This window comes from Dendropsophus ebraccatus, chromosome 10 (assembly GCF_027789765.1).
Source record: "Dendropsophus ebraccatus isolate aDenEbr1 chromosome 10, aDenEbr1.pat, whole genome shotgun sequence".
Taxonomy (NCBI): Eukaryota; Metazoa; Chordata; class Amphibia; order Anura; family Hylidae; genus Dendropsophus; species Dendropsophus ebraccatus.
Genome location: NC_091463.1, coordinates 98,302,020 through 98,327,020, shown reverse-complemented (window position 1 = coordinate 98,327,020; position 25,001 = coordinate 98,302,020). Strand labels below are relative to the sequence as shown.

Sequence of the window (25,001 nt, the reverse complement as noted above, 5' to 3'; positions counted from 1 at the left end):
GTCCTCCCTGCAGTTCTCCTCTGTACTCTGGTCCTCCCTGCAGTTCTCCTCTGTACTCTGGTCCTCCCTGCAGTTGTTCTCTGTACCCTGGTCCTCCCTGCAGTTCTCCTCTGTACTCTGGTCCTCCCTGCAGTTCTCCTCTGTACCCTGGTCCTCCCTGCAGTTCTCCTCTGTACCCCTGGTCCTCCCTGCAGTTGTTCTCCTCTGTACCCTGGTCCTCCCTGCAGTTCTCCTCTGTACCCTGGTCCTCCCTGCAGTTCTCCTCTGTACCCAGGTCCTCCCTGCAGTTCTCCTCTGTACCCTGGTCCTCCCTGCAGTTCTCCTCTGTACCCTGGTCCTCCCTGCAGTTCTCCTCTGTACCCCTGGTCCTCCCTGCAGATGTTCTCCTCTGTACTCTGGTCCTCCCTGAAGTTCTCCTCTGTACCCTGGTCCTCCCTGCAGATGTTCTCCTCTGTACTCTGGTCCTCCCTGCAGATGTTCTCCTCTGTACCCTGGTCCTCCCTGCAGATGTTCTCCTCTGTACTCTGGTCCTCCCTGCAGTTCTCCTCTGTACCCTGGTCCTCCCTGCAGTTCTCCTCTGCAGTTCTCCTCTGTACCCTGGTCCTCCCTGCAGTTCTCCTCTGTACCCTGGTCCTCCCTGCAGTTCTCGTCTGTACTCTGGTCCTCCCTGCAGTTCTCCTCTGTACCCTGGTCCTCCCTGCAGTTCTCCTCTGTACTCTGGTCCTCCCTGCAGTTCTCCTCTGTATCCTGGTCCTCCCTGCAGTTCTCCTCTGTACCCTGGTCCTCCCTGCAGTTCTCCTCTGTACCCTGGTCCTCCCTGCAGTTGTTCTCCTCTGTACCCTGGTCCTCCCTGCAGTTGTTCTCCTCTGTACCCTGGTCCTCCCTGCAGTTGTTCTCCTCTGTACCCTGGTCCTCCCTGCAGTTGTTCTCCTCTGTACCCTGGTCCTCCCTGCAGTTGTTCTCCTCTGTACCCTGGTCCTCCCTGCAGTTCTCCTCTGTACCCTGGTACTCCCTGCAGTTCTCCTCTGTACTCTGGTCCTCCCTGCAGTTCTCCTCTGTACACTGGTCCTCCCTGCAGTTGTTCTCCTCTGTACCCTGGTCCTCCCTGCAGTTCTCCTCTGTACCCTGGTCCTCCCTGCAGTTCTCCTCTGTACCCTGGTCCTCCCTGCAGTTCTCCTCTGTACCCTGGTCCTCCCCTGTACCCTGGTCCTCCCTGCAGTTCTCCTCTGTACTCTGGTCCTCCCTGCAGTTCTCCTCTGTACCCCTGGTCCTCCCTGCAGCTCTCCTCTGTACCCTGGTCCTCCCTGCAGTTCTCCTCTGTACCCTGGTCCTCCCTGCAGTTCTCCTCTGTACCCTGGTCATCATTCTCTGCACCACTGGTTCATTCCTGGATATGTGTATTGTTCTGGTTATACAGCGTCTGTATATATGAACCTGTATGTGTTACAATGAGGAGAACTCCTGAGAACGGACCTGTCTCTTCATGTTTCGCCATCTTTTCCTTTTACCTCTCGGGTTATGGCGGTGTTTATGTGACAATAGATTCGGGGTCGGATTCTTGGGTATCAAGGTCAGTGTAATTTCCTCAGCCTATTTAGGAAGCAGCATGTCCGGAGACATTGGGATGTGCAGTGTAGGTAGGAGGCGGCAGTGATCTCCATCTGCTGCACGGCCAGCTGCGGCCTCGCTCTATCGCTGACACACCGCTGCTTTATTGCGCCATTAGATGTGACCCGTGAATTCTGTTCCTCTCACTGAAGCTTTCAGCTCGCAGATTATTCTGTGCTGCAAAATTATAGAAATAGCCAATCAAGCTGTGGCGAGGCGGCGTGAGCCCGGGCCGCCGGCTATTACCGTAATCTGGTGTCACGCTGCATACGGCATATGCCTTATTCTTAAGTACTATTATAATGCAGGAAAAGCCAAACAGGATGATGGTACAATTCAATTTATGGCAGGAGATACGGAATATTACTGCACAGCAAAGGCGAGAGAGAAGGGAGGGGGGGGGATGCGGCTGCCCGGTGACACCGGCGGGGACGGAGGGTTCCTGGAATACGCCACAATGTCATTTATTGCATTTTATGTTTTTGTTTACTCTCTAAAACCTCAGCCGGAGTATTGTGTCTGATAGCAGAGCCCGAACAAGACTATAGACTCCACCTGCAAACAGATAGTACTGCCTCCCTGTATGTAATGTAGGTACAGATAGTGCTGCCTCCCTGTCTCCCTGTAAATGATGTAGGTACAGATAGTGCTGCCTCCCTGTAAATGATGTAGGTACAGATAGTGCTGTCTCCCTGTAAATGATGTAGGTACAGATAGTGCTGTCCCCCTGTAAATGATGTAGGTACAGATAGTGCTGCCTCCCTGTAAATGATGTAGGTACAGATAGTGCTGTCCCCCTGTAAATGATGTAGGTACAGATAGTGCTGTCTCCCTGTAAATGATGTAGGTACAGATAGTGCTGTCTCCCTGTAAATGATGTAGGTACAGATAGTGCTGTCTCCCTGTGTCTCCCTGTAAATAATGTAGGTACAGATAGTGCTGCCTACCTGTACGTAATGTAGGTACAGATAGTGCTGTCTTCTTGTAAATTATGTAGGTACAGATAGTACTACCTCCCTGTCTCTCCCTGTAAATGATGTAGGTACCGATAGTACTGCCTACCTGTCTCTCCCTGTTAATGATGAAGGTACAGATAGTGCTGCCTACCTGTCTCGCTGTCAATGATGTAGATACAGATAGTGCTGCCTTCCTGTCTCACTGTTAATAATGTAGGTACAGATAGTGCTGTCTTCTTGTAAATTATGTAGGTACAGATAGTACTACCTCCCTGTCTCTCCCTGTAAATGATGTAGGTACCGATAGTACTGCCTACCTGTCTCTCCCTGTAAATGATGTAGGTACCGATAGTACTGCCTACCTGTCTCTCCCTGTTAATGATGAAGGTACAGATAGTGCTGCCTACCTGTCTTGCTGTCAATGATGTAGATACAGATAGTGCTGCCTTCCTGTCTCACTGTTAATAATGTAGGTACAGATAGTGCTGCCTCTCTGCCTCACTGTTAATAATGTAGGTACAGATAGTGCTGCCTCTCTGCCTCACTGTTAATGATGTAGGTACAGATAGTGCTGCCTCCCTGTCTTTCCCTTTTAATGATGTATAAGAGAAACAGATCACTGAACTCAGGGAGACCAGCCAAACGACAACACTGCCGGCTGCTAGTGAAAGCGCTCAATGCAGTGAAGTCCTAGGTGCATTGCCCCCTGGGAAACATGAATATGCAAAAGAGGAGCCCGAGAAGCCTCATTGAAGAGTCTCAAAACACAGGACTAGCCAGATATTCCTCCGGGAAGGACCCAGCCAAAGGGCAGCTCCTGTTAGGAAACCACCAAAACCACCATATTAAGTGGCCCTATAAGTCAATGTAATGACAAGGGATAAACCACGGCTAGGTAACCATCCACATACAGCAGTTTGGGGGTGTTGCCCCTCATCAGTGTGGAGCAGGATTCTGGCTAGGTGGGAGCAATGCCTAGTAGAGCCATAAGAGAAACAGATCGCTGAACTCAGAGAGACCAGCCAAACGACAGTAGGTACAGATAGTGCTGCCTTACTGTTTCTCGCTGTTAATGATGTAGGTACAGATAGTGCTGCCTTACTGTTTCTCGCTGTTAATGATGTAGGTACAGATAGTGCTGCCTTACTGTTTCTCGCTGTTAATGATGTAGGTACAGATAGTGCTGCCTCGATTTCTCTTCAACCTGAAACAGCTGATAACAGAAAGCACTAGCTTGCATTTCAATGGAAAGTAAATGGAGATGGTCTTGCTGGTGTAATGTCCCTTTAAGTTCAATTGAAATGCAGGAAAGCTACAAATGTAATATACTTCATATAATATTGCTAGATAGTGAGTAACAATTCCATCTATAATGTGAGGGTTTGTATCCCGCTGCAGCCGTGATAGGATCCTCACCAGCAGATCTCATCCCCCAGAATGGATTACACACAATAGATATTCATCACCCGCCACAGACTACAGCGCCCATCATTCATCTCCGGAATCATTCCCCTTCTCCTTTATCCATTTACAGCCCCCTCACATTATAATAAGCGGTAGTGATGAGACCAGCAGCGGCAGCCACGACCAGACCCCCCCCCCCCTACATTGTAATACAGGCCGCATTCCCTGCACGGAAAATAAATGTCAGCAATAAACATCAGCGTCATTTCTAGTTATGAGTCTTTATTAAATCTGCATAAGGAGCGGCGGCATTTACTATGCAGATAAAAAGAAGGTGGAAATGTGTGAATGCGGGAGGAGGCGGGGGCGGCGGCCATCAGGGCGAATTACAGGGAGAACGCAGAGCGACACATGGCAGCCACAATGGCATCTATGGAGGGTCCAGCCGCTCTGATACAAACATGTCACTCAGACCGGTGGGAATAAAAAAGAAACTGGATCCTTTCTGACGTCGACATCAATGGTCAACAGGCCAAGGTGTGAATAAAAATCCTTTTTTTTTAGACTTTAGGTCACTTAAAGGGGTATTCCCTTTATGTTATGCACTACATTACTGATCCTCAGTTACATCCTGTATTATACTCCAGAGCTGCCCTCACTATTCTGCTGGTGGGGTCACTGTGTACATACATTACATTACTGATCCTGTACTGATCCTGAGTTACATCCTGTATTATACACCAGAGCTGCACTCACTATTCTGCTGGTGGGGTCATTGTGTACACACATTACATTACTAATCCTGAGTTATATCCTGTATGATACCCCAGAGCTGCACTCACTATTCTGCTGGTGGGGTCATTGTGTACATACATTACATTACTAATCCTGAGTTATATCCTGTATGATACCCCAGAGCTGCACTCACTATTCTGCTGGTGGGGTCACTGTGTACATTCATTACATTACTGATCCTCAGTTACATCCTGTATTATACTCCAGAGCTGCCCTCACTATTCTGCTGGTGGGGTCATTGTGTACATACATTACATTACTAATCCTGAGTTATATCCTGTATGATACCCCAGAGCTGCACTCACTATTCTGCTGGTGGGGTCACTGTGTACATACATTACATTACTGATCCTGAGTTCCATCCTGTATTATACTGCAGAGCTGCACTCACTATTCTGCTGGTGGGGTCACTGTGCACATACATAACTGATGCTGAGTTCCTTCCAGGAGATGCTTTATTACATTGTATAGGATATCTTACACTCTGTACAATCTCCTTCTGATGATATTTTACAAAAATACAAACAGCTTAAACAAAATAACTCCACAATCCGTGATAACAAAGTGTTCAGGATGACAGAGGGCGCAATAACATCCCCTATTACCTGCCGTCTTCCTGCCATCTATCCATCTACAGCAGGAATGGGGAACCTGCGGCCCTGCAGCCTTTGGCTTTGGTTGTCCAGGCATGATAGGAATTGTAGTTTTCCAGCTGGAGGTTTGCAGGCCAACAGAACGATCCCAGATCACCAGGGTCAGGGATCACTACCGTAGACTGAATCATTGTCTTTTATGTTTTTTCCCCCGTGATCTCTGATCCCTTCTCGGCGGTCGGCTCTCCGGTTTCGTCCCCTTTGGTTTCTGCAGTTCTACGGCCGGCCTCTTGGTGGTGCTGTGCTTCTGGAAGACGTCTTCAGTGATGGGCTCGATGATGTGGCCGCGCTTGGTGATCACTCGGGGGGTCGTCAGCTTCTGGAAGGCCGACTCCGTATTCCATGTGTTGCCCACAGGGGCCCGGATGGAGCTCTCAAAGCTCTGCCGATTATTGAAGGGGAACGGGAGCTCATTCACCTGCAGGGAAGAGATGGAGACCATGTAATAACAATATGAGACAGGGATAAATCACCATTGTTTTTTTTAAATGAACTGGTGCCAGAGATTTGTAATTTACTTCTATTAAAAAATCTTCAGTCTTCCAGGACTTATCAGCTGCTGTATGTCCTGAATAAAGCGGTGTACTGTCTCCAGTCTGACACAGTGCTCTCTGCTGCCACGTCTGTCCATGTCAGGAACTGTCCAGAGCAGGAGAGGTTTTCTGTTTTAATATATTTGATTTTAACAAAAAAAAATTATGAACAGTCATACAATGGTGAACAGTACATTGTACAGACCGTAACAAAGAGGAAAAGAATCATAACCAGCAATAATGTTAATATGCAAACGTCCTGACATGGACAGAGGTGGCAGCAGAGAGCACTGTGTCCTACTGGAGAGAATACACCACATCCTGCAGGACATACAGCAGCTGATGAGTACTGGAAGACTGGATATTTTTTAATAGAAGTAAATTACAAATCTCTGGCACTTTTTGGCACCAACTGATTTGAAAAAAATAAAAAATAAAAAATAACATGTTTAAATAAAGCACAAAGATGTACATATAACATTTTTCGGGATGTGACCAAAAATCTGCAATTTTTCACTTTGGCGGGTTTTTGCATTCTCTTAGGCTACATTCACACATCAGTATTCTTCATCTGTTTTCACGGACCTGGAAATACTGAATCCGTTACAACTCATTATTTTCTATGGTGCTATCCATACATCCAGTAAATTTGCGTATACGCAAAAAACGGATAAAAATACGGAACACAATAAGGATGCAAAACGGATGGGGTTTTTTGTGGATCACAGATAAAAAAATAGAGGATCCAGATTTTCATCATAAATGTAGCCTTAGCATACTTTTTGTGGTGTCCTCCTGGGGGTATATAGAAGAAAGCGTTGTCTTATTCCGCCATTAGTTTCAGGGAGAGAGGCCGGAACTAGTCATCTGTGCGGTAACTAGTCACGTCTCTCTGCCCGTCAGCACCCTCTGCACCAGAGTAAAGAAATGTTTCCTCCTATATACCACATGGGGGGACGGCACATCAAGTATGGTACTAGAACGCTTTATTATTACTTGATGGCCTGCCCCCTCCACACCCACCTGGTAACCTGCTGCCCCCACCAACCCCTCCCCCTGCCACCCCTCCACACTCACCTGATGGCCTAGCCCCTCCCCCACCATCCCTCCAAACCCACCTGGAAACCTGCCACCCCCACCATTCCTCCATACCCAACTAATGGCCTGCCCCCCACCCCCACCATCCCTCCACACCCATCTGATGGCCTGAAGCCCCCCACCACCACCATCTCTCCAAACCCACCTGATGGCCTAGCCCCTCCCCCACCATCCCTCCAAACCCAGCTGGAAACCTGCCACCCCCACCATCCCTCCACACCCACCTGATGGCCTGCCCCCCACCACCACCATCCCTCCACACCCACCTGATGGCCTGCCCCCCACCACCATCCCTCCACACCCACCTGAAGGCCTGCCCCCCCACACCACCTCTCCTCACCCACCTGATGGCCTGCCCCCCCCACCACCACTATCCCTTCACACCCACCTGATGGCCTGCCCCCCACCACCACCATCCCTACACACCCACCTGAAGGCCTGCCCCCCCCACCACCACCATCCCTACACACCCACCTGATGGCCTGCCCCCCACCACCACCATCCCTACACACCCACCTGAAGGCCTGCCCCCCACCACCACCATCCCTCCACACCCACCTGATGGCCTGCCCCCCACCACCATCCCTCCACACCCACCTGAAGGCCTGCCCCCCCCCCCACCACCATCCCTCCACACCCACCTGAAGGCCTGCCCCCCCCACCACCACCATCCCTCCACACCCACCTGAAGGCCTGCCCCCCCCCCCACCACCACCTCTCCACACCCACCTGAAGGCCTGCCCCCCCACCACCATCCCTCCACACCCACCTGAAGGCCTGCCCCCCCCCACCACCACCACCTCTCCACACCCACCTGAAGGCCTGCCCCCCCACCACCATCCCTCCACACCCACCTGAAGGCCTGCCCCCCCCCACAACCACCACCTCTCCACACCCACCTGAAGGCCTGCCCCCCCACCACCACCTCTCCTCACCCACCTGAAGGCCTGCCCCCCCCCCACCACCATCCCTCCACACCCACCTGAAGGCCTGCCCCCCCCACCACCACCATCCCTCCACACCCACCTGAAGGCCTGCCCCCCCCCACCACCACCACCTCTCCACACCCACCTGAAGGCCTGCCCCCCCACCACCACCATCCCTCCACACCCACCTGAAGGCCTGCCCCCCCCCCCACAACCACCACCTCTCCACACCCACCTGAAGGCCTGCCCCCCCACCACCACCTCTCCTCACCCACCTGATGGCCTGCCCCCCCCCAATACCTCTCCTCACCCACCTGATGGCCTGCCCCCCACCACCACCACCCCTCCACACCCACCTGAAGGCCTGCCCCCCCCCCACCACCACCACCTCTCCACACCCACCTGAAGGCCTGCCCCCCCCCCCACCACCTCTCCACACCCACCTGAAGGCCTGCCCCCCCCCCCCCCCCACCACCTCTCCACACCCACCTGATGGCCCGCCGCCTCTACATTCCTCTTCTCATTGATGATGACATTAGGAAGGTGCTGATCCTTACGGGGAGCTGCAGGGGGCGCTTTAATAATAAACCTAAAAACAGATACAAAAAGTGTTTAAACAGGAAAAAAAACCTTCAGGGAACTTTAACCTGTGGGTAGAGATGCACCCTCCTGCAATTTTAACCAAACCTGCTACATCATAAAGCTAATGAAACCGCCTGACCTGACCTCTCCGGGAGCCTCTGATCTGGTAGTAACCATTATAACAATTTACCAGTAAACAAGAGTTTAATAGGAGACGAGTTTCCCTGTTCTGCTGCTGAGTATCCGGATCTCACCTGTTTAATTACAAAAATAAAATTCTAATAAAATTGGAGGGAATCCCCAGAGGTGGGAGCAGAGGCGTTCCCGCTGCGGCTGCTAAGTGGAGCGCGGAGAGAGACCATCCCGGCACCGGCACAGGGGACTAGAGACTAATTTACACTCCAAAAGTTATTTTCAAAGCAAAACACAAGCGTTTGCGGCTCCGCGGTCCCCAAAGTGTTTCTGAGAACAAGAAATATTCATATGAATGTGCGCTCCTCGCTCCCGCAACAATGCTGGGGGGTAGCGCGGCCTCTTGTGGACGGAGGTATAATGCTGCCTATGGCCAGAAAAGTGAATGACAGGGCCGGAAGCAAATGGCTCAAGGCCCTGTCAAACACAACATCGCAATTAAAGTGAGTGTACCATCAGGTACATTGCTTTGGGTTTTTTACGTTAACGGATCGACACAGAGATACCGGTGTTGCGGACACTGCGCCGACACCAATCCGTTAACATAAAAAACCCAAAGCGATGTACCTGATGGTACGTTCGCTTTAACTGTATGTGATCCTGATAAGGAGCGCATCCAGTATCAGCACCCAGGGGCACTTGCCCAGGCTGCCAAGCATCCAGAATTCCAGACGGGGCATCTAAACTTCTATGGGGCATCTGTGCCAGAATTTGGGATAATTCTGTCCTGAATAATGTCCCGAAGGGTGTCCGTGTGTAATAGAACCCTATGAGGCAGGAGGTCTATCTGGATTTCCTGATAAGTGTAAGGATGGGGTTAATCCAAGAAGTCACCTGACCATGTCAAAACCTAATACACTGAGATAGAATAGCAATGTTTCGGCAAACCCTATAGAACAAAGGGGTCTAACTGCGACCCTCCAGCTGTTGCAAAGCTTTAGCTATCCAAGCACGATGGGAGTTGTAGTTTTATAACAGCTGGAGGGCTGGGAGTTTGACCCCTGCATTCTATGGGAGTCTCCTGAGTGCCGCACACTTTCCTCAGGACAGGACACTCACTTGCGCCGTTTCTTTTTGCTGACTTTCAGGTTGCTGCCGCCCCACTCTCCCCACCCCGGCAGCACCAGGCTGATGTCTTTGGGATTGGAGGCTTTTGCTGCACTTCGCTTCTCTTTTAGGAAGTCGCCGATGACATCATCACCAGCAAACGCTTCTTGGATGATCATCTTCTGATTCGTCTCGTCGCCATCAACCTAAACGCCAAAAAGGAAAAAGAACATCATAAATATAAAGGGGGTTGGCTATCAATTGCCTGACGTGTGCTGCAGTGCATTCTGGGAGATATAGCATATTGCGGACAATGTTAATCTACACCAGGGATGGGGAGCGCCCGGCAGCTGTTTCCAAACTACAACTCCCATCATGCCAGGACAGCTGAAGGCCAGAGGCTCCCCATCCCTGATCTACGTCATCCCCACAATGCGCAGCACACTCCGGACAGGCAGGGGGCAGCAGTGAGACATACAATTCTGTAGCCTAAAAACTAATCTACCAGAATCCTGATTGCAGCTCTAGGTGTGAAATTAGAAAATAAGTAAAGTATTAGCAAAGTTATTTCTCATCAGATGAAAAATGATGGAGAAATGCAAACTAGTGGGGTCACATGGAGGAACTGGAGCACCATGTTATGTGACTAGCTGCCAGCTGGATGGCTGGGGGTCCTATTGGGGTCACATGACTATCAGGACCCATGTTATGTGACTAGCTGCCAGCTGGACGGCTGGGGGTCCTATTGGGGTCACATGACTATCAGGACCCATACTATGTGACTAGCTGCCAGCTGGGGGTCCTATTGGGGTCACATGGAGGAACTGGAGCACCATGTTATGTGACTAGCTGCCAGCTGGATGGCTGGGGGTCCTATTGGGGTCACATGACTATCAGGACCCATGTTATGTGACTAGCTGCCAGCTGGACGGCTGGGGGTCCTATTGGGGTCACATGACTATCAGGACCCATACTATGTGACTAGCTGCCAGCTGGGGGTCCTATTGGGGTCACATGGAGGAGCTGGAGCACCATGTTATGTGACTAGCTGCCAGCTGGGGGTCCTATTGGGGTCACATGGAGGAACTGGAGCACCATGTTATGTGACTAGCTGCCAGCTGGATGGCTGGGGGTCCTATTGGGGTCACATGACTATCAGGACCCATACTATGTGACTAGCTGCCAGCTGGGGGTCCTATTGGGGTCACATGGAGGAAGTGGAGCACCATGTTATGTGACTAGCTGCCAGCTGGATGACTGGGGGTCCTATTGGGGTCACATGACTATCAGGACCCATGTTATGTGACTAGCTGCCAGCTGGACGGCTGGGGGTCCTATTGGGGTCACATGACTATCAGGACCCATACTATGTGACTAGCTGCCAGCTGGGGGTCCTATTGGGGTCACATGACTATCAGGACCCATACTATGTGACTAGCTGCCAGCTGGGGGTCCTATTGGGGTCACATGGAGGAACTGGAGCACCATGTTATGTGACTAGCTGCCAGCTGGATGGCTGGGGGTCCTATTGGGGTCACATGACTATCAGGACCCATACTATGTGACTAGCTGCCAGCTGGGGGTCCTATTGGGGTCACATGGAGGAACTGGAGCACCATGTTATGTGACTAGCTGCCAGCTGGATGACTGGGGGTCCTATTGGGGTCACATGACTATCAGGACCCATACTATGTGACTAGCTGCCAGCTGGGGGTCCTATTGGGGTCACATGACTATCAGGACCCATACTATGTGACTAGCTGCCAGCTGGGGGTCCTATTGGGGTCACATGACTATCAGGACCCATACTATGTGACTAGCTGCCAGCTGGGGGTCCTATTGGGGTCCCATGACTATCAGGACCCATGTGATGAGACACTAGTGAGTGACTGCTGCACTGCTGGGGGTCCTATCAGGTTCCCAACCCTCTCACCTCCTCCTCGGCCTCCACCATAGTAGGCAGAATTGGCATCTTCACCGACTGCTCCTTAGTCGGCAGGATGTCACCGGAGTCGATAAGTTTGGATTTCTTGGTTTGTTTTTTCCCGGTAGTTTTCTTGCACTGCGGCGGCGGCTCCTGCCATAGCGGCTCCTCTGCCTCCACCATCAGCTCCCGCTCGCCCAGAGCCTCCACATCCTCCATGGTCTGGGTCCTCTCCAGACTCCCTATGAGTAGCGGACCTTCCTCAGATCTTCTTGGCTCCTCCTCGTTGTCCATTACCAACTCCTCCTCTTCCTCCTCGGCGAGTGTTTCCTGCAGAGTTTCTTCTTTCTTGTTCTGCTCCAACATCTTCTGGAACATGTTACTGAAGCGCGACACTTCGGCGGCGTTGTCTGGAGCTGACCCTGCGCCAGATAGGAGAGGTTATAAAAGGTGGAGACATAACTAAAAAACTAAAACAGTCACATGGGGTGGATCACGCTCAACAGATTTATGCCCACCCTTAACAGGCTGACCCTCAGCGGTCTATTGGACAGGGACACCCTTCAGGATTTTTCCATGAAGGGTGTCCATGTTGGAAAATAGGCACAGAAATTATAGGACCTGTTCTATAGTTGTCTGGACTGCCAGCATGGATGCCCCATAGAACCCTGGGGGGCATACGGAATTCTAAACAGAAACTATCTGGAATTCTCGGATGCATTGCATAGCAGCCCAGCGTCAGCGCCTGGCAGCAATTGCCCAGGTGCTGGCCCTTTAACTGTATGCGGTCCTAATCAGGAGCACATAAAGTTAAATGTGGTGCAGTATTTGACAGAGCTGAGAGCTAATGATACTCTTCTAGCCAGAGGCAGCATTACACCTGCGGCCATGCGCTCTGTCCCCACGTCACCCCCCACCCCCACCATTGTGGGGCACAAGTGACGCTCCCAATGCCGGAAGACTGAGAGAGCAACGCAACGCCCATTCACTCCTACATTACCAGTAGGAACAACAGAGGAGCTGCACAAGATGCTGCTGACTATAGGGACAGGGATGGCCGATCAGGGATAGGGTGCACCCATCCTCACTGATCCAGCAGGAGCAGTACTCACCCTTCCCCAGCTCCAGGGATTCCTGCTCCCCCAGCTCTTTGCGCAGGCGTCTTCTGTCTTCGAACTCTTTAAGGGTCGTCTCCTCTTCGGATTCCTCCTCCTCCTCTTCCTCTGACTCAGCTGGCTTTGCTTTCAGCTCTTCCATCTGTGTCTCCTCTTCTGCCAGGTTCCCAGGATCTTTTGCGTCGCTTCTCAGCTTTCCCGTCATCCAAGGGTTCGGTCCTTCCAGACTCATCTGCGCGTCGTTCACAAAGTCCGGGATAATCTCCTCGGCTTTCTCCTTTTCCTCCTCCTCCTCCTCCTCCTCTGACACAACCTCCATCTTTCTGGTTAACTCTTTGTTCTTTTGAAGCTGTTCCTGCATGGCTTTGCGGGCCTAAGAGATGGGGGGGGGGGGGGGGGGAACATGTTATGTCATGTGACCATGGGAGCACAGGGGGTTAATAGAGTGTACACTCACCTGAAATACTCTGTGCTGCTGGGAGACTCTGACCCTTCTCACTATGTATCGCTCAGCATATGATACGTTTACTCCCCTTCTTAAACACTCTGTGCTGCTTACTACCCTTCTATTTCCTCTATGTAAGTCTGTCAGTGACCTCCCAAAGGATCAGGCCCCTCCACTATTCTGTGCTGGTTCTTCCACTACAGTATGGAACTCACAGCCTGACCTCTCAAAAGATCATCATATCGCCCCTGAAATACTCTGTGCTTCTTCTTCTATCTAACTCACAGCCTGCACCCTCTCAAAACATCATACTATCCCCCTGCTGAAATACTCAGTGCTGCTGAGGGATTCTTCTCCAGGATACTAACCCAGGACACATGTAGTTCTTCTGCCCTAACATGACAGACAGGACGCTGCAGTGATAAAATACTCTGTGCTGCTGTGATCAGGCCCATTACCAATCCCTGCACAAAGAAGCAACAGGGCTGAGAAGCCTCCATGCAGAGAAACCATTGCAGACACTCACCCCGTCATCATATCTGGCCAGGATCGCCTTGGATTTCGCCCACTTCCCGCTGTTCTGGTGTTTTAGAGACATCCGCTCCTGAGAGAAGACGAGCAAGAGTCAGGGGCACAGGCGGGGTATATAGAGATACACCGGACCACCCTGAGCCCCCCCAGTCACCTGCATCCGGGCCTTCTCCAGCCTCTCTAACTCTTCAAGAGCAGCATCTGGATTAGTCTTCCGGAGTTCCTCAAAGTTTTTCAAGAAATCCTTCTTCTTGACTTTCTTCAGCATCTTGTGATACCTGGAAGAATAGTGAGTGCAGCTCTGTAGTATAATACAGGATGTAACTCAGGATCAGTAATGTAATGTATGTACACAGTGACCCCACCAGCAGAATAGTGAGTGCAGCTCTGGGGTATAATACAGGATGTAACTCAGGATCAGTAATGTAATGTATGTACACAGTGACCTCACCAGCAGAATAGTGAGTGCAGCTCTGGGGTATAATACAGGATGTAACTCAGGATCAGTAATGTAATGTATGTACACAGTGACCCCACCAGCAGAATAGTGAGGGCAGCTCTGGAGTATAATACAGGATGTAACTCAGGATCAGTAATGTAATGTATGTACACAGTGACCCCACCAGCAGAATAGTGAGGGCAGCTCTGGAGTATAATACAGGATGTAACTCAGGATCAGTAATGTAATGTATGTACACAGTGACTCCACCAGCAGAAAAGTGAGTGCAGCTCTGGATGATAATACAGGGAGTAAATATGAAGTATAAACTATTTTCTTACTTTTTGCTTTTTATCTTCTTGTCTCTTCGTGCTTTGGCCTCATAGTAGGACTGGAGGGCTCTGGCTTTCTGGAGCTCGGCCCGGCGCTGCTTGGCCTAAAGCAAAACACAGACTATTCCTCATCCCTATGTAACGGGACCAGATCCTCATGGTATAAGCCCCCGTCTCCCCCGGCCCCCTCACCTCCTCCAGGCTCATGGCTTTCAGTGAGGCCTCCTCCATAGGGGTCAGCAGTGGATCATTGATGGGTTGTTTATTTTTATGGAGGATGCTGAATATCTCCATCTCCAGTGGGGTGCCAACCTGAACAACACACAACAGAAGAGAGCCTCAATGAGGAGACAGCGGGAATATTTCTGAAGCTCCACAATTACAGACATGTAAACATATTTGTATCCTGCTGAACTCCATGCTGATACACCACTGCCTGCAGGATATACAGCTCCGGAGTACCACTTTAAAGGGAATGAGTCATCAGATCTTGCAGTTTTCATTCTCACCACTGCAGCTGAGACTTCCTGTTGTGTCTGTGGTGATAAGAGGAGGCTGCTGTAAAGTGATCTGTACAGCATTGCAGCTTCATGTGACACAAGTAGATTGAGGAGACAATAGCAGCTCCATGTGGAATGACCTCTTCCAAGGTCACAGAGCGTCTCACATGTCTCACATTCATCTCAAAGGGACAGAGATTTGTCTATTGTTGTCTATGTCCATGAGTCTTACTGTAAAGCATGTCACTAAATACTGTTAACAGCTCAGACAAGATGGCCACCCCCATAATAATGTAAAAATAGTGAAATTTAAAAAAAAAAATTAGTCAGAGAATAGAAACCAATTACAATAAAATAATAAAATAAGTTTTAGTATCTAATAAGTAAATCTAGATGACACCTTCTCTTTTTAAGATGGGGATGGCTTTCCTCTACCTCCTCCATTTTTCCTGGGCATGTACAGTGAAGTGGGGTGTCGTATGTCCAGATTAATGGGTGCACTAACCATGCAGGGAGTACTCTCACTTCACTGAGCATGCCCAGGAAAACTAGAGGAGGCTGCAAGGACGAGCGGCCCAGGTGATGTAACATAAAGCACTGGCAACCATTTTGGAGCACCGCCCGACTAATGAAGACGTGGTCCGAATGTTCCCTATTCAGCACGGCCCCTCCTGCTGTTATATGATAGCTAAAGTCAGACACAAGTGAGTATCCCTGGTCAGCCTACAGTAGTGTGTGTATATATGTGTGACCCCCCCCCCATCGCCAATCACCTTCCATCCCACAATGGCGTCCTCTATGGGCGCAGGCTTTAGCGGCTGGTCATTGAGAGGGAAGATCAGCCTCTCTGCCCGGCGATTCTCCTGCACCACGTTCTCCCATTTGGACACCTCCTGGGAAGCGTTCTGGTAGGATACCACTCTCTGGATCTGTAAGAGAAAGATATGAAGAGAATGGATTATTTACTGTTTGCACAGTATGAAACACCATAGGCTTAGATACACACTGACCCAACAGCACAGTATCAAACACAATAGGCTTAGATACACACTGACCTAACAGCACAGTATCAAACACAATAGGCTTAGATACACACTGAACCAACAGCACAGCATCACCCATCCTTGACTTAGGTACACACTGACCCAACAGCACAGCATCACCCATCCTTGACTTAGATACACACTGACCCAACAGCACAGCATCACCCATCCTTGACTTAGATACACACTGACCCAACAGCACAGCATCACCCATCCTTGACTTAGATACACACTGACCCAACAGCATAGCATCACCCATCCTAGGCTTACATACACACGGACCTAGCAGCACAGCATCACCTATCCCAGACATAGATACCCAGACACTCCTTGACTTGCTTCATTTGTTATTTATGGATAGTCTAATCTATATTTTCCTTATCAACGTTTGTATTATTTTTTGTGGATAAATGAAAAATTTTAAAATAAAAATTAGTTTACAAGAAAAAAAAAAAAAAAAGATGCCCAGACCCAGCAACACAGCATCACCCATCCCAGGCTTAGATACCCAGGCCTAGTAGAACAGTATCACCAATCCCAGGCTTAGATACCAAAGACCAGCAGCATGGATCATACACGATCATATGCTAATAAACATCACTGTCAGGCTGGGTTCACACTACGTATATTTCAGTCAGTATTGTGGTCCTCATACCAACCAAAACCAGGAGTGGATTGAAAACACAGAAAGGCTCTGTTCACACAATGTTGTAATTGACTGGATGGCCGCCATTTAATGGCAAATATTTGCTGGTATTTTAAAACAACGGCTGTTATATTGAAATAATGGCCGTTATTTACTGTTATATGGCGGCCATCCACTCAGTTTCAACATTGTGTGGACAGATCCTTTCTGTGTTTTTAATCCACTCCTGGTTTTGGTTGCAATATGAGGACCACAATGCTGACTGAAATATACGTAGTGTGAACCCAGCCTCACAGTGCACAGTATATCCCATGATTCTGTGCTGCTATAACCAGGCACTATGAATGCCAAGATGTGTGACTCCGATGTTGCCCGATGTTGGGATGATAAATGACCGTTGTATCGTGCACAGGCCCCAGTGGTGATAGTCTGCAGACCCCATGATAACCCTGACGTGCGCACCTTCTGCGTCTCCTCCTTGCTCAGCGGCAGCTCCACTTGTTTCGTCTCCTTGAGTTTGTTCAGCTGCTTCTTCACTTTGGACAGACTCGTCTCTTTCTTGATGGGGTCAACGAGATCCGTGAGGACGATCTTCTCGCCGGCCCCTGAATAAACCACAAGAGGTGTCAAAAAAAACTACAATTCCCAAAGCTTTAGCTTTGGCTGTCCAGGCATGATGGGACTTGTGGTTTTGCAACAGCTGGAGGGCCCCAATTTGACCCCCCCTGCAAGAGAGCGTTCAGCAGGAGACATGCAGGAGTGCGGGAAAGCGGGATGACCGCCCCAACTGTAGTAACCAGCTTCCCTAGGAATCATTACACAGGGAGGCGTCCAGGGCTCCAGGAGAGCTGGATGACCAATGCTACGGTCACATACACCATCCAGCTCTCCCAAACTCCAGAAATTTAATCCTATTTTTACAGCAGGCCAAGTGACAGCCAATATGGTGGCCCCCACTGCAGCCATCGCCTAAATGTCTGAATAGCATAAGCGTGAGGGCAGCCATATTGAATGTCTCACAGATTTCTAAGAATGACACAAAGTCAAAAGCCAACTTTTTTTGAAGAAAAAAAAAATTGATTTTCTATGCCCGACCTTCAGCGCTGATGCCGAACTCCGACACCTGGAGCCCCGCCTCTGTCCGCTCCGACTGCTTCTTCCTGATCACACGGAGGGAAGAAAGGAAGGATTGTTAGAAGAACGTTATCATTACAGGAGTCTGTCTGCAAAACTGGTTTATCAGCTTTATCAATTTTTTTTTGTGTTAAAGCTTCCACCTCTGTCCACGTCAGGAACTGTCCAGAGCAGGAGAGGTTTTCTATGGGGATTTGCTGCTGCTCTGGACAGTTCCTGACATGGACAAAGGTGGCAGCAGAGAGCACTGTGTCAGAACGGAAAGAATACACCACTTCCTGCTGGACATACAGCAGCTGATATGTACTGGAGGATTGGAAATGTTTTAAAAGAAGTAAATAACAAATCTCTGGCACCAGTAAAAAGAAAACATTTTTTGGTGAACAACTCCTTAAATATCTGGAACGTCTGATAATCTGGTGGCAGATTAGAGGACGCTCTCTGTATATCTCATAAGCGCACAGACATGGCGGCTATCACTGACCTTTTCTTGCCGCCCAGAGCAGAGATGGCCTCCAGGAGCTTTTTGTGCTTCCGCTCAGCATCGCTGTCCTCCTACAGGAAGAGAACAATGTTACCAGACACATGGAGGCCTCCCCCGCGTGCAGACACTGACATGCCGGACTAACAGGAGCCTCACTGATAATCTGACACTTGGATAACATTGATTTGGATTGGCTGACATTGATTGAGATTTGATTTTCAGGAACCTCCAAGGGGCAGGTGAGGGCACTGAGCGACATCTGATGGATAAGAGCAACGGCCCCTATTACATCTACAGATATCTGACAGATTATTGAAGCCAAAGCCAGGAATGAATTTGAGAAGAGGAGAAATCTTGGTCTATCCTTTATGACCTGTTCTCTGTTTATAGTCTCTTCCTGGCTTTGGCTGCAAAAATCTGTCAGAGACCTAACTGTCAGTATCTGATATAATGTTACATGGAATCAAATGTTACAGAAAAACTTCAAAACTAACAAATAGCAGGAGGGGGCGACCCCAGGCGACGTCCTGACTGTGATGACTGAACATGGCTGATGTAGCAGAGAGGACTGTGCTCGTGTAATTACAGAAAAACTCTCAGTCTGCTGCAGGGAGACCGCCACAATACGGGCAGGATACGGGCATGACGGCACAATACGGGCAGGATACGGGCACAACACCACAATACGGGCACAACGCCACTATACAGGGATGACGCCACAATACGAGCAGGATACGGGCACAACACCACAATACGGGCACGACGCAACTATACGGGCATGACGCCACAATACGAGCAGGATACGGGCACGACGCCACAATACGAGCACAACGCCACAATACGGGCATGATGTTACAATACGTGCAGGAAACGGGCATGACATCACAATACTGGTAGAATACGGGCACGACGCCACAATACAGAAACTATGCCACAATACGGGCACGACGCTACAATACAGAAACTACGCCACAATACGGGCAGGATACAGGCACGACGCCACAATACGGGCATGATGTTACAATACGGGCAGGAAACGGGCACGACATCACAATACTGGCAGAATACGGGCACGACGCCACAATACAGAAACTACGCCACAATACGAGCACGATGCCACAATACAGAAACTACGCCACAATAAGGGCAGGATATGGGCACGACAACAATACGGGCAGGATACGGGCACAACACCACAATACAGGCACAACACCACAATACGGGCAGGATACGGGCACAACGCCACAATACAGAAACTACGCCACAATACGGGCAGGATACGGGCACAACGCCACAATACGGGCAGGATACGGGCACAACACCACAATACGGGCAGTATACGGGCACGACGCCACAATACGGGCAGGATACAGGCACGACGCCACAATACGGGCAGGATACAGGCACAACACCACAATACGGGCAGGATACGGGCACGACGCCACAATACGGGCAGGATACAGGCACGACGCCACAATACGGGCAGGATACAGGCACAACACCACAATACGGGCAGGATACGGGCACGACTCCACAATACAGAAACTACACCACAATACGGGCAGGATACGGGCACGACTCCACAATATAGAAACTACGCCACAATACGGGCAGGATACGGGCACAACGCCACAATACGGGCAGGATACGGGCACAACGCCACAATACGGGCACGACGCCACAATACGGGCAGGATACGGGCACGACGCCACAATACAGAAACTACGCCACAATACGGGCACGATGCCACAATACAGAAACTACGCCACAATAAGGGCAGGATATGGGCACGACACAACAATACGGGCAGGATACGGGCACAACACCACAATACAGGCACAACATCACAATACGGGCAGGATACGGGCACGACGCCACAATACAGAAACTACGCCACAATACGGGCAGGATACGGGCACAACGCCACAATACGGGCAGGATACGGGCACAACGCCACAATACGGGCAGGACGCCACAATACGGGCAGGATACAGGCACGACGCCACAATACGGGCAGGATACAGGCACAACACCACAATACGGGCAGGATACGGGCACGACTCCACAATACAGAAACTACGCCACAATACGGGCAGGATACGGGCACGACGCCACAATACGGGCAGGATAAGGCCATGACGCCACAATACGGGCAGGATATGGGCACGACGCCACAATACGGGCACGACGCCACAATACGGGCAGGATACAGGTACGACGCCACAACATGGGCAGGATACGGGCACGACGCCACAACATGGGCAAGGTACGGGCACAATGCCACAATACGGGCAGGGTACGGGCACGACGCCACAATACGGGCAGGATACGGGCACGACGCCACAATACGGGCAGGATACGGGCACAACGCCACAATACAGAAACTACGCCACAATACGGGCAGGATACGGGCACAACGCCACAATACGGGCAGGATACGGGCACAACACCACAATACGGGCAGTATACGGGCACGACGCCACAATACGGGCAGGATACAGGCACGACGCCACAATACGGGCAGGATACAGGCACAACACCACAATACGGGCAGGATACGGGCACGACGCCACAATACGGGCAGGATACAGGCACGACGCCACAATACGGGCAGGATACAGGCACAACACCACAATACGGGCAGGATACGGGCACGACTCCACAATACAGAAACTACACCACAATACGGGCAGGATACGGGCACGACTCCACAATATAGAAACTACGCCACAATACGGGCAGGATACGGGCACAACGCCACAATACGGGCAGGATACGGGCACAACGCCACAATACGGGCACGACGCCACAATACGGGCAGGATACGGGCACGACGCCACAATACAGAAACTACGCCACAATACGGGCACGATGCCACAATACAGAAACTACGCCACAATAAGGGCAGGATATGGGCACGACACAACAATACGGGCAGGATACGGGCACAACACCACAATACAGGCACAACATCACAATACGGGCAGGATACGGGCACGACGCCACAATACAGAAACTACGCCACAATACGGGCAGGATACGGGCACAACGCCACAATACGGGCAGGATACGGGCACAACACCACAATACGGGCAGGACGCCACAATACGGGCAGGATACAGGCACGACGCCACAATACGGGCAGGATACAGGCACAACACCACAATACGGGCAGGATACGGGCACGACTCCACAATACAGAAACTACGCCACAATACGGGCAGGATACGGGCACGACGCCACAATACGGGCAGGATAAGGCCATGACGCCACAATACGGGCAGGATATGGGCACGACGCCACAATACGGGCACGACGCCACAATATGGGCAGGATACAGGTACGACGCCACAACATGGGCAGGATACGGGCACGACGCCACAACATGGGCAAGGTACGGGCACAATGCCACAATACGGGCAGGGTACGGGCACGACGCCACAATACGGGCAGGATACGGGCACGACGCCACAATACGGGCAGGATACGGGCACGACGCCACAATACGGGCAGGATACGGGCACGACGCCACAATACGGGCAGGATACGGGCACGACGCCACAATACAGGGAGCGCTATTATCGAGCTCCAGCCCCAGGATTCCCACATAAGGGATCGGGATGATTCCTGTACCTCGTCCTCGCTGGCGCTCACTACCGGCTCGGTCACAAAGAGCTCCTCCTCCTCCGCCTCCGCCATCATGCTGCTCGCGGTCAGGAGGCTGCGGCTGCAAAACAGAAAACAAATCCGATCAATACTGATATTAGCCAGGAGCCCCCTTATATCCCATCCCCCCCTTCTCCTCATGTATCCCCAGTACACGTCCCCCCATATTCCTATCAGAGTCTGACCCCCCATAATCTCATCCCGCTGTCTCCCCAGGAGATCCCCCCATATTCCTGTCATCCATGAGTGTGACACCCCCAATTACTTCATGTCCCCCCATATTCCTGTATCCATGAGTGTGACACCCCCAATTACTTCATGTCCCCCCATATTCCTGACACGTGATCTGTATCCATGAGTGTGACACCCCCAATCACTTCATGTCCCCCCATATTCCTATAGTTGGAGATGAGAGTCCCCACACCAGTGCATAGCTTCCTCATTATGGCACAGAACTACAAGTCCCAGCATGCACTGCCATCACCGCACGCCTGACATGCTGCGACTTGTAGTCCCCCTCAGCTCCCTGTCTGTGGTGCTGCAGCCGCTCACCCTCCTCTCCTGGCCGGGCTCATCTCTTCTCCACCACACAACACGTGGGCCTCCGGCCGTAAAGTGCCCCCGCTTCCTGTTCTGCCAGTACTGTCGCGCTAGTGACGGCGTGAGAGGCCGAAACGGTGACGAACACCACGTGACCCTCTGCACCTGCGCAGAGACCAGGGACAGGGAGTGCAATAATGAGAAGTAATGGCAGATGGCGCCAAGACTCAAGGTCAGGATTATCCCCGGTCATCCCGCCGTGAGGCGATAGAGGGCGCTGGAGTCCAGGGGATAGATATAGACACGCCGCTGTATATACTGTATATGGTGACGTCCAGGCTGCAGGGGAGACATATATCAGGACTGCTCATACAGGGTGTCCATGAGGGCCGCCTGTGATCAGGGAAGCGCCTCATGGATCTGGTTACACATGTTCAGTCCTCACAGACGCCTCAGGCCGTGTTCACACGTCTGACAATCCACGGTAGGTGCCAAAGCCGGGGCGAGGTAGTAGAGTCCCCCAGGCTGATAACACGTATAGCGCCCCCCATTGCTGCTAAATAATATCAATATAGAAGGACACCACACTGCTAATGACAAACCCAATTATACCCATAATACCAGTATACCTCAGGTAAATAATACCGCCACACCATGACCATATATTACCGCTACACAGTGACCTAAAGATACCATCACCAAGAACACACATACACCGACCACCACCACCCTCATACAGTGACCTAATAATATCAACAAGAACACGCGATACACCGACCACCACCACCCTCATACAGTGACCTGATAATATCAGCAAGAACACACTATACACCGACCACCACCCTCATACAGTGACCTAATAATATCAGCAAGAACACGCGATACACCGACCACCACCCTCATACAGTGACCTGATAATATCAACAAGAACACGCTATACACCGACCACCACCCTCATACAGTGACCTGATAATACCATCACCAAGAACACATACACCGACCACCACCACCCTCATACAGTGACCTAATAATATCAGCAAGAACACGCTATACACCGACCACCCCCCTCTATACAGTGACCTAAAGATACCATCACCAAGAACACGCTATACACCGACCACCACCACACCCATATAGTGACCTGATAATATCAGCAAGAACATGCTATACACCGACCACCACCCTCATACAGTGACCTAATAATATCAACAAGAACACGCTATACACCGACCACCACCCTCATACAGTGACCTAATAATATCAGCAAGAACACGCTATACACCGACCACCCCCCTCTATACAGTGACCTAAAGATACCATCACCAAGAACACACATACACCGACCACCACCACACCCATATAGTGACCTGATAATACCAGCAAGAACACGCTATACACCGACCACCACCCTCATACAGTGACCTAATAATATCAACAAGAACACGCTATACACCGACCACCACCTCCCCCATACAGTGACCTGATAATACCATCAACAAGAACACGCTATACACCGACCACCACCTCCCCCATACAGTGACCTGATAATACCATCAACAAGAACACGCTATACACCGACCACCACCACCCTCATACAGTGACCTAATAATATCAGCAAGAACACGCTATACACCGACCACCACCTCCCCCATACAGTGACCTAATATCAGCAAGAACACACTATACACCGACCACCACCACCCTCATACAGTGACCTAATATCAGCAAGAACACACTATACACCGACCACCACCCCCATACAGTGACCTAAAGATACCATCACCAAGAACACACATACACCGACCACCACCACCCTCATACAGTGACCTGATAATATCAACAAGAACATGCTATACACCGACCATCACCTCCCCCATACAGTGACCTAATAATATCAACAAGAACATACTATACACCGACCACCACCATACAGTGACCTGATAATAACATCAACAAGAACACGCTATATACCGACCACCACCTCCCCCATAAAGTGACCTAATAATACCAGCAAGAACACACTATACACTGACCACCCCCTCCCCATACAGTGACCTGATAATACCATCACCAAGAACACGCTATACACCGATCACCACCATACAGTGACCTGATAATATCAACAAGAACACGCTATACACCGACCACCCCCTCCCCATACAGTGACCTAATAATACCATCACCAAGAACACACATACACCGACCACCACCACCCTCCATACAGTGACCTAATAATATCAACAATAACACACTATACACCGACCACCACCCCCATACAGTGACCTGATAATATCAACAAGAACACACTATACACCGACCACCCCCCTCTATACAGTGACCTTATAATACCATCAACAAGAACACGCTATACACCGACCACCCCCCTCTATACAGTGACCTTATAATAC

The 25,001-nt window shown here is 50.6% G+C and overlaps 2 protein-coding genes across 3 annotated transcripts in view; one reads left to right on the top strand and one right to left on the bottom strand.

The window, feature by feature from the left end:
- Nucleotides 1-5,200: 5,200 nt before the first annotated feature.
- Nucleotides 5,201-22,751, bottom strand: UTP14A (UTP14A small subunit processome component). Its single transcript, XM_069985654.1, has 15 exons — nt 22,606-22,751; nt 22,021-22,114; nt 18,388-18,458; nt 17,865-17,929; nt 17,232-17,374; nt 15,854-16,009; nt 14,773-14,892; nt 14,590-14,684; nt 13,964-14,087; nt 13,805-13,882; nt 12,831-13,206; nt 11,728-12,140; nt 9,807-10,000; nt 8,463-8,562; nt 5,201-5,834 (listed from the first exon to the last, which is right to left on the bottom strand). The coding sequence occupies exons 1-15, from the start codon at nt 22,626-22,628 to the stop codon at nt 5,544-5,546; spliced, it is 2,343 nt and encodes a 780-aa protein (XP_069841755.1). The 5' UTR covers nt 22,629-22,751; the 3' UTR covers nt 5,201-5,543.
- Nucleotide 22,752: 1 nt separating this feature from the next.
- The window catches only part of ZDHHC9 (zinc finger DHHC-type palmitoyltransferase 9), a 50,149-nt gene continuing 47,900 nt past the window's right edge, over nt 22,753-25,001 (top strand). Inside the window, exon 1 of one of the 2 annotated variants that reach the window (XM_069985665.1) lies at nt 22,753-22,825. The gene's annotated coding sequence lies outside the window, so the exon portion shown is untranslated. The remainder of the gene's footprint in view (nt 22,826-25,001) is intronic. The other variant, XM_069985663.1, reaches the window with a different exon arrangement.